Source organism: Anolis carolinensis, unplaced genomic scaffold, assembly GCF_035594765.1.
Source record: "Anolis carolinensis isolate JA03-04 unplaced genomic scaffold, rAnoCar3.1.pri scaffold_15, whole genome shotgun sequence".
Taxonomy (NCBI): Eukaryota; Metazoa; Chordata; class Lepidosauria; order Squamata; family Dactyloidae; genus Anolis; species Anolis carolinensis.
Window position 1 is genome coordinate 2,292,651 of NW_026943826.1, and position 11,340 is coordinate 2,303,990.

The window sequence follows — 11,340 nt, forward strand, 5'->3', positions numbered from 1 at the left end:
TATTACAATGCAGTCTGAGCCTTGACACATGCACAACGGAGGACTTTCTCACAGCGACACCAGAGATACTCCAAGTGGCCAGATTCTGCTCAAAGTAATGGAGCAGCTCTTGAATAGGGTTGTTGTATGTCTTCCAGGCTCTTGAATATTTTATTTAAAGACCCTAAACATCCCTTACCTAGATGAGCCCTTACTCAATAATCTTGTTTTTCCATGAAAGTGTGGACAGGACATGTTCTGCCTGACATTTGCTCTTTGCTCACAATATAAGGTGATGCAAACTGCAGTAATGATGTGGCTGCTGGATGATGCATACGTGGGATGAACTATGAACATGCCACCTGAGGATAGTGCATACGTGGAGCAAACTATGGACACTTCACCTCATGTGATGAGTAATGAGTTACATAATTTACAAGGCAACTACGCATGTCCAAAAGGATTATAATCGTCAGCAAATTCCATTGTCAGTTAGCCTTCTGCGCATGCTTCTGTAAAATGGTATAAATTGGAAAGCCACGACAGGCATTGCGTTTTCTGGGCATTAGCTAACATTGTCACCTGCTCTTGGCCAAAAGTAAACTATCTTGAAGACAACTTCTGCTGTCAGCCTGCTTCCTTCACCCGCGTCCAAACGAAATTCCACAACAAAAGGACATTTCGCATAATGCCAAGTTTTTCACTTTGTGGTTTTTAAATACATTATGCATATGACCATTGGTTGGAGCATTAATGAATTGATTGATAAATACATTATAACTGTATTCTCAACTCGCTTCTGACATGATAAATAAATAATAATAATTATTTATTTATTTACTTACTAGCTGTGCCCGGCCACGCGTTGCTGTGGCAAAGTGGTGGTGGTATTGGTTAAAAATTGTTGTGTAATTTTTATTTGACGTTATTTGCAATTTTTTAATTAATTTTATTGTAAGTTATATTTTTATTTATTATATTTTATTATTTTCTTGTATTATTTTTAGTTATTTTCTGTTATTATAGTATTTTATTGTATTAATTTTTAGTGTTTTTTATTATTTTTTATTGGGTTGCTAGGAGATCAAGTTGGAGGAGCTTAGCCTTCTAACTGGCAGCAATTGGATAAAAGCAATTATTCCTCTCTCTCTAATTAGGACTTTATTTTTCTTTTCTTTTTGTTGTATCAACCTAGAGGCGTGGATGATGGGTTGTGTTGTCAAATTTTGAGGTTGGGGGGTCTGTAGTTTTGTTGTTTTGTGGGTTGCCGTGATGCCATCACTCTTTTATATATATAGATTTATTATTTCTTCTACCCCTTTTGTCTCCCGAATCGGGACCCAAAGCGGCGCACAACATGTCAACAAACATTACACAACATTAAAAAAATATTCAACTCAACACAACATCTCAAGTTGTGTTTGGTCAAGTCCATTGCCGAAGGTCTACTATATATTTTGTTTTCGTGGGACATCCTGTTCTAGTTTTTCAATGAATGTCCCATCATCGAGTCTCAAGCATGTCAACATAGTTTGCGACACAAAAACAAAGTTTCCGGAGTAGAACGACTACTTTAAAAGTCAGGACCGTACAATTAAACAGGAAATAAAAACCAGGAATTTGTTTTTCATTGGCTATCACAGAGAAGGCTGTTCGGAAAAAAGGAGACACTGAGGGAAAACGTGACCTACCTGGGGAGAGAGGCCGTTGCTGACGGGGTTCATGTGGTTGGCGGGGGCCGCGGGGTTCATGAAGCTCTCCGAGTAGCTGGAGAAGCTGTGCCGCGGCCCGTAGGCCGAGCTGGAATCTGCCGCCGCGGCCGCCAGCCCTCCCTGGTGCATGCTGGATGGTGGCAGAGGCTGGGGCCTGTGGACGGTGCTGCTCCCGTCTGCAGAGGAAGAGAGGGGTCACCAGGAGGAAACATCTCCAACCAGCCACACACTTCCCCATCCAGCCATTGACTTCTCCATCCATCTATCTATCTATCCATCCATCCATCCATCTTTGAGTGTTGGTTGGAGACCAGGGTTCAGATCTGCACTCGGCTATGGAAACCTACTAGGTAACTATCCATCCATCCATCCATCCACTCCTCCATCCATCCATCCATTGATCCATTTCTCCATTCACTTCCCTATCCATCCATCCATCCATCCATTCACTTCTCCATCTATCCATCCATCCATCCATCCATCTTTGAGTGTTGGTTGGAGACCAGGGTTCAGATCTGCACTTGGCTATGGAAACCTACTAGGTAACTGTCCATCCATCCATCCATCCACTCCTCCATCCATCCATCCATTGATCCATTTCTCCATTCACTTCCCTATCCATCCATCCATCCATCCATCCATCCATCCATCCATTCACTTCTCCATCTATCCATCCATCCATCTTTGAGTGTTGGTTGGAGACCAGGGTTCAGATCTGCACTCGGCTATGGAAACCTACTAGGTAATTGTCCATCCATCCATCCATCCATCCATCCACTCACTTCTCCATCCATACATCCATACATCCACTCCTCCATCCATCCATCCACTGATCCATTTCTCCATTCACTTCCCTACCCACCCATCCATCCATCCACCCATTCACTTCTCCATCTATCCATCCATCCATCTTTGAGTGTTGGTTGGAGACCAGGGTTAAGATCTGCACTTGGCTATGGAAACCTACTAGGTAATTGTCCATCCATCCATCCATCCATCCATCCACTCACTTCTCCATCCATACATACATCCATCCACTCCTTCATCCATCCATCCATCCACTGATCCATTTCTCCATTCACTTCCCTACCCATCCATCCATCCATCCATCCATCCATCCATCCATCCATCCATCTATGAGTGTTGGTTGGAGACCAGGGTTCAAATCTGCACTCGGCCATGGAAACCTACTAGGTAACTCATTTCTCCATCCATCCATCCATTGATCCACTTCTCCATTCACTTCTCCATCCATCCATCTCTGAGTGTTGCATAGATACCAGGGTTTAAATTTGCACTCGGACATGTAAACCTATCTACCCGTCTATCCATCCATCCACCCATCCACCCATCCACCCATCCACTTTTCCATCTATCCATCCATCCATCCATTCATCCATCCACCCAGCCACTTCTCCATCCATTCATCCATCCATCCACCCACTTCTCCATTCACTTCTCCATCCATCCATCCATCCATCCACCCACTTCTCCATTCACTTCTCCATCCATCCATCCATCCATCCACCCATCCACTTTTCCATCTATCAATCCATCCATCCATCAATCCATCCATCCATCCATCCATCCACCCACCCACCCACCCACTTCTCCATCCATCCATCCATCCATCCACCCACCCACTTCTCCATTCACTTCTCCATCCATCCATCCATCCATCCACCCATCCACTTTTCCATCTATCAATCCATCCATCCATCCATTCATCCATCCATCCATCCATCCATTCATCCATCCACCCAGCCACTTCTCCATCCATCCATCCACCCACTTCTCCATTCACTTCTCCATCCATCCATCCATCCATCCATCCATCCATCCATCCATCCATCCACCCATCCACTTTTCCATCTATCAATCCATCCATCCATCCATTCATCCATCCATCCATCCATTCATACATCCATCCACCCACCCACTTCTCCATTCACTTCTCCATCCATCCATCCATCCATCCATCCACCCATCCACTTTTCCATCTATCAATCCATCCATCCATCCATTCATCCATCCATCCATCCATCCATCCATCCATCCATCCATCCATCCATCCATCCACCCACCCACCCACTTCTCCATTCACTTCTCCATCCATCCATCCATCCATCCACCCATCCACTTTTCCATCTATCAATCCATCCATCCATCCATCCATCCATCCATCCATCCATCCATTCATCCATCCACCCAGCCACTTCTCCATCCATCCATCCACCCACTTCTCCATTCACTTCTCCATCCATCCATCCATCCATCCATCCATCCATCCATCCATCCATCCACCCATCCACTTTTCCATCTATCAATCCATCCATCCATCCATTCATCCACCCACCCTGCCACTTCTCCATCTATTCATCCATCCACCCACCCACCTCTCCATTTATCTCTCCAGCTTGGATGAAATCTAGTGTTCAAATCTGCACTCAGCCATGGAAACCCATTGGGTAACCCTCTGTCCGTCCGTCCATCCATCAACCCACTTCTCCATCCATTTCTCCATCCATTAATTGCTCCACTTCTCCATTCACTTTTTCATCCATCCCTCCATCCCTCCATCCATCTCTCCAGCTTTGGGTGGAGTCCAGTGTTCAAATCTGCACTCAGCCATGGAAACCTAATGGGTCACCATCTTTCTGTCCATCCATCCATCGATCCACTTCTCCATCCATCCATCCATCCATCCATCCTGGAGACCAGGGTTCAGATCTGCACTCGGCCATGGAAACCTACTAGGTAACTGTCCATCTATCCATCCATCCATCCACCCACCCACCCACTTCTCCATCCATCCATCCATCCATCCATCCATCCATCCACTTCTCCATTTATCTCTTCAGCTTTGGATGGAATCCAGTGTTCAAATCTGCACTGAGCCATGGAAACCCATTGGGTAAACCTCTCTCCATCCATCCGTCCATCCATCCATCGATCCATTTCTCAATCCACTTCTCCATCCATCTATCCATTCATCCATCCATCCATCTTTGAGTGTTGGTTGGAGACCAGAGTTCAGGTCTGCACTCAGCCATGGAAACCTACTAGGTAACTGTCCATCTATCTATCCATCCATCCACCCACCCACTTCTCCATTTATCTCTCCAGCTTTGGATGGAGTCCAGTGTCCAAATCTGCACTCAGCCACAGAAACCCATTGGGTAACCATCCTTCTGTCCATCCATCTATCCACTTCTCCATCCACTTCTCCATCCACTTCTCCATCCATCCATCCATCCATCCATCCATCCACCCATCCATCCACTTATCTATTCACTTCTCTATCCATCCATCTACTTCTACATCCACCCATCAATTGATCCAATTCTCCATTCACTTCTCCATCCATCCATGGATCCACTTCTCCATCCATTCTTTCTTCCATCCATCCATCCATCCACCCATCTGTTCATCCACTTCTCCTTCCATCTCTTCAGCTTTGGTTGGAGTCCAGTGTTCAAATCTGCACTCAGCCACAGAAACCCACTGGGTAACTATCCTTCCATCCATCCATCCATCCACTGCTCCGTTCACTTCTCTATCCATCCATCCACTTTTCCATCCATCCATCCATCAATCCACTTCTCCATCCATCCGTCAATCCACTTCTCCATCCATCCATCCATCCATCCATCCATCCATCCATCCATCCATCCATCCACTTCTCCGTTCACTTCTCTATCCATCCATCTACTTCTCCATCCATCCATCAATCCATTTCTCCATCCATCCGTCAATCCACTTCTCCATCCATCCATCCACTTCTCCGTTGACTTCTCTATCCATCCATCTACTTCTCCATCTATCCATCAATCCACTTCTCCATCCATCCATCCATCCACTTCTCCGTTGACTTCTCTATCCATCCATCTACTTCTCCATCTATCCATCAATCCACTTCTCCATCCATTCATCCATCCACTTCTCCGTTGACTTCTCTATCCATCCATCTACTTCTCCATCCATCCGTCAATCCACTTCTCCATCCATCCGTCAATCCACTTCTCCATCCATCCATCCATCCATCCACTTCTCCGTTCACTTCTCTATCCATCCATCTACTTCTCCATCCATCCAAGGATCCACTTCTCCACCAATTTTTCCATCCATCCATCCATCCATCTGTTCATCCACTTCCTCCATCCATCTCTCCAGCTTTGGATGGAGTCCAGTGTTCAAATCTGCACTCAGCCACAGAAACCCATTGGGTAACCAACCATCCTTCCACCCATTGATCCACTTCTTTTCCACCCACCCACCCATCTCAATCCCTTAAATTTAGAACTTGATTCTCATGTCTTACATGCCTTTCAGATGGGTTAGTTTCCCATGGACCATCTGTAGAGTGCTGGGCCTCGCTTCTTAGTGAAGGCCAACAATCTTTTCTTAGCCCACAGAGCACCTGTGACTGTTTGCAAGGACTCTACCACCCGTGTGCCTCAGACTTTACCCATCTATGGGGCCGAATAGGGTCCCCGGTAAAAATGGATGAAGATGTATGAGAGAGAGATAGAGAAGAGGAGAAATCTCTGGACTGTTATTGCCTTCACCTTGGGAAAGAGTGGTCGTTGTGTAGGTGGAATCCGGAAGTTGGTACGGGGGCAAAGTCGGCATCCCGGTGGGCGGGAAACCCCCTGGGAGGAGGTGGTTGAAGGCCGCCAGCTGATTGGCCCCGGCCTGCTTGCGCCATCTTGCCCTTCGGTTGCTGAACCAGACCTGGAAGTTGGAGAGACATGAAGAACGTTGTGGGTGGGGAGCCGTCCGATGGGCCACCAACAGCATCTGCCGTCAGCCTTGGCATCTCTTGACTCGACCAAGCCGAGGCATTTCCTGCGACACGGATTTTACCCCGGAACGAAAGGACGGAGAGAGACATTCTCAGGGCTGCCATCCCGGTTTGGAGGCGAGCCACCGTCGGGACACCGGCCGAGAAAGCTGCATTCCCAACCATCTCAAAAGCTTTTGAGATGGTTGGGAATGCAGCTGCTGTGTTGGCCGGGCCCCGGAGAGGCGATTAAATTTCACAGCAATGTGTGCATGGTTTTTTTTGTGTGTGTGCAAATTGTGAGAAAACGACCTCGCTTCCTAAGGATCGGGGTGGGAGGGAAAGCTACGCTATGAGGAGCTGCCACAAACTGGACCTCATAAGGTCATCTACATCTATGTCAATATTATTTTTTATTATCTAACTATAGTTATTGAGTCTCGGCTTTATTGCGGGAGATACTTTCAACCTAACGTCCCTCGGATGTCTCTGGAAACCAAATCGAATAGTCCAAGGCCAATAATAAACAATGAGATAGGTGACCATCAAGGAAGCTATATTAGATATTTCTCCTCAAGTATCATCAATTCTGACAGGTCAAAAGTTTCGCTCAGACTTATCTAACTATAGTTATTGAGTCTCGGCTTTATTGTGGGAGATACTTTCAACCTAATGTCCCTCAGATGTCTCTGGAAACCAAATCGAATAGTCCAAGGCCAATAATAAACAATGAGATGGGTGACCATCAAGGAAGCTATATTAGATATTTCTCCTCAAGTATCATCAATTCTGACAGGTCAAAAGTTTCGCTCAGACTTATCTAACTACAGTTATTGAGTCTCGGCTTTATTGTGGGAGATACTTTCAACCTAATGTCCCTCAGATGTCTCTGGAAACCAAATCGAATAGTCCAAGGCCAATAATAAACAATGAGATGGGTGACCATCAAGGAAGCTATATTAGATATTTCTCCTCAAGTATCATCAATTCTGACAGGTCAAAAGTTTCGCTCAGACTTATCTAACTATAGTTATTGAGTCTCGGCTTTATTGTGGGAGATACTTTCAACCTAATGTCCCTCAGATGTCTCTGGAAACCAAATCGAATAGTCCAAGGCCAATAATAAACAATGAGATGGGTGACCATCAAGGAAGCTATATTAGATATTTCTCCTCAAGTATCATCAATTCTGACAGGTCAAAAGTTTCGCTCAGACTCATCTAACTATAGTTATTGAGTCTCGACTTTATTGCGGGAGATACTTTCAACCTAACGTCCCTCGGATGTCTCTGGAAACCAAATCGAATAGTCCAAGGCCAACAGTAAACAATGAGATGGGTGACCATCAAGGAAGCTATATTAGATATTTCTCCTCAAGTATCATCAATTCTGACAGGTCAAAAGTTTAACTCAGACTTATCTAACTATAGTTATTGAGTCTCGGCTTTATTGTGGGAGATACTTTCAACCTAATGTCCCTCGGATGTCTCTGGAAACCAAATCGAATAGTCCAAGGCCAATAATAAACAATGAGAAGGTGATCATCAATGAAGCTATATTAGATATTTCTCCTCAAGTATTATCAATTCTGACAGGTCAAAAGTTTCGCTCTGACTTATCTAACTATAGTTATTGAGTCTCGGCTTTATTGCGGGAGATACTTTCAACCTAACATCCCTCGGATGTCTCTGGAAACCAAATCGAATAGTCCAAGGCCAATAGTAAACAATGAGATGGGTGACCATCAAGGAAGCTATATTAGATATTTCTCCTCAAGTATTATCAATTCTGACAGGTCAAAAGTTTCGCTCAGACTTTAAAAGACATGCTCAAGGTGCTGTGGATGTGGATCAAAACCCAGAGCAGGATCTATAGGCGGATGGTTCGATGATGGACCACCAAGGCTTAGAAAGTTGATTCTTGGAGGTCCATCTCACATGGTATTATCACCTCTGACGGGCCTTAAGTTTCACTCAAAGAGATGCTCAAGGTGTAGATTCTGATTCCACAATGTGGTGTTGCCTCCATTGAGCTTGCTTTTGAGAATTTTTCTGACCCTTTGTGTGTATTCTTTACTGACCACAGTCTTCACATGTTCATGCTTGGTGTTGTCCAGCTGTAGTATGCCCAGATATTTATAGGCCTCTGGCTGGTGACACTTTATCGTTTGGCCATTAGGCATATTTATGCCCTCACTTTCCATGATTTTTCCCTTCTTCAATGCCACTGTCGAACATTTGTCCAAACCAAACTCCATGCTGATATCAGTCCTAAAAATTCGGACAGTGTTAGTCAGAGACTGGATTTCAGTTTCCGTTTTCCCATATAGCTTCAGGTCATCCATATACATCAGAGGTGAAATTTTGTGAGATTTCTTAGATATTTGATAGCCGAGATTTGTTTTTTGTAAGATTGTTGACAGAGGGATCATGGCAATAATGAAAAGCAGAGGGGACAATGAGTCTCCCTGGAAAATTCCTGATGTTGACAAGTCCATAGCTTTCATTTCCAACAAACAGTTCAGTTTTCCAGTGCTCCATCATGTTTTCAATGAAGGTGCCAACGTTTTTACTAATCCCGATGGCGTCCAGGCACTTGATGATCCAGCTGTGTGGGAGTGAGTCAAAGGCCTTTTTGTAGTCAATCCACATCATGTGAAGATTAGCTTTTCGGCTCTTACAGTTCTCCAGGATCATTTTGTCAATCAATAACTGGTCTTTTGTGCCCCTGCTTTTCCGTTTGTTGCCTTTCTGTTCATCTGGCAAGATGTTTTTTTCTTCAAGATCGTCTTGAATTCTGTCAGCTATGATGCCAGTCAGTAGTTTAAACATAGTGGGCAGACACGTTATTGGCCTGTAGTTTCCTGGTGCTGCTCCTTTTGCTGGATCCTTTTGTATCAGGTATGTTCTTCCAGTTGTTAGCCATTCACTGAGACTTCCTTTCTGCAGCATCTCATTGAATTGTTGGGCCATTTTTCCATGTAAACTAATCAGATGTTTGAGCCAAAATCCATGAAGTTGATCACTACCAGGCGATGTTATTATTATTATTATTTTATTATGACACAGCAAACAAGATAGATATGCTGGATTTCATATCACAAAATCACAAGTCGAACACTTCCCAAGTGTCTAGGACTGTGTGATGTATTTTCTGATGATGCGCCCAGATCCCAGCAGGGTGGCCTTTTGCAGTTGGCAGATCGTAATTTTGTCAATGTCTATTGTTTCCAAATGCCGGCTGAGATCTTTTGGCACGGCACCCAGTGTGCCCATCACCACCGGGACCACCTGCACTGGTTTCTGCCAGAGTCTTTGAAGTTCAATCTTGAGGTCCTGATAGCGGCTGAGTTTTTTTCTGTTGTTTTTCGTCAATGCGACTGTCACCTGGGATGGCGACATCAATGATCCAAACCTTTTTCTTTTCCACAACTGTGATGTCTGGTGTGTTGTGTTCCAGAACTTTGTCAGTCTGGATTCGGAAATCCCACAGTATCTTTGCTGCTCATTTTCCAATACTTTTGCAGGTTTGTGATCCCACCAGTTCTTTACTGCTGGGAGGTGGGACTTGAGGCATAAGTTCCAATGAATCATTTGGGCCTCATAGTTGTGCCTCTGTTTGTAGTCTGTCTGTGTGATTTTCTTACAGCAGCTGAGGATATGATCCATGGTTTCGTCGGTTTCTTTGCACAGTCTGCATTTTGAGTCATCAGCTGATTTTTGGATCTTGGCCTGAATGGCCTTTGTCCTGATGTCTTGCTCCTGGGCTGCAAGGATCAGGCCTTCTGTCTCCTTCTTCAGGGTCCCATTCGTGAGCCAGAGCCAGGTCTTCTATTATTATTATTATTATTATTATTATTATTATTAATTGCCTTTGTCCTGATGTCTTGCTCCTGGGCTGCAAGGATCAGGCCTTCTGTCTCCTTCTTCAGGGTCCCATTCGTGAGCCAGAGCCAGGTCTTCTCCGTATCAGCTTTTCCTTCAATTTTGTCAAGGAACTTTCCATGCAGTGTTTTGTTGTGCCAGCTGTCAGCTCTAGTTTGTAGTGCGGTTTTCTTGTACTGGTTTTTTGTCTGCTGTGCTTTGAGGAGTTTCTGATTTTTGACTTCAATCAAAGCAGGTTCTTCACTTTGCTTTCCATCTTCTGCCAGGGCATGTTCTTCTTCTTTGACGGCTTGTTTGACTTGTAAGAGTCCTCTGCCCCCTGATCTTCTAGGCAGATATAGCCGGTCAACATCACTGCGAGGATGCAGGGAGTGATGAGTGGTCATGGGTTTTCTTGTTTTTCTGTCCAAATTGTCCAGTTCCGCCTGTGTCCAGTTTATAATGCCAGCAGTATATCTTATGACAGGTATGGCCCAGGTGTTTATGGCCTTTTTCTTTTTCTTTTCCACAACTGTGATGCCTCGTGTGTTGTGTTGTTGTTGCTGTTGTTGTTGTTATTATTATTATTATTATTATTATTTTATTATTATTATGACACAGCAAACAAGATAGACATGCTGGATTTCGTATCACAAAATCCCAAGTCGAACACTTCCCAAGTGTCTAGGCCTGTGTGATGTATTATTATTATTATTATTATTATTATTATTATTATTATTATTATTATTATTATTGTTGTTGTTGTTGTTGTTGTGTTTTAATTTCAAACGATAACCAAACAGATCCAACTTTCCCGTCTCGTGCAGAGCGGAGACAAAAAAACCCATCCCGACCATATATTTCTCTCTTTGAAAGGGAATTACATTTCTCTCCTCTCTTCCCCGCTTTATTTTTTTTTTGTAATGCTTATAAATCATTTTATTGACGGTGAAAATATACGGGGATTGAGCCATTTAGAGGGAAATGCAAGCCCTACTTCAAA

General features: G+C 44.2%; 1 protein-coding gene across 7 annotated transcripts in view; it reads right to left on the bottom strand.

Annotated features, from left to right (window-relative positions):
• pax7 (paired box 7) overlaps positions 1-11,340 on the bottom strand; it is a 250,119-nt gene that overhangs the window by 82,073 nt on the left and 156,706 nt on the right. For all 7 annotated transcript variants that reach the window (XM_062965876.1, XM_062965877.1, XM_062965874.1 and 4 more), the window contains exons 6-7: positions 6,260-6,425; positions 1,671-1,867 (exon numbers count right to left, since the gene is read on the bottom strand). In XM_062965876.1, the coding sequence (XP_062821946.1) occupies positions 1,671-1,867; positions 6,260-6,425 (363 nt within the window). The remainder of the gene's footprint in view (positions 1-1,670; positions 1,868-6,259; positions 6,426-11,340) is intronic.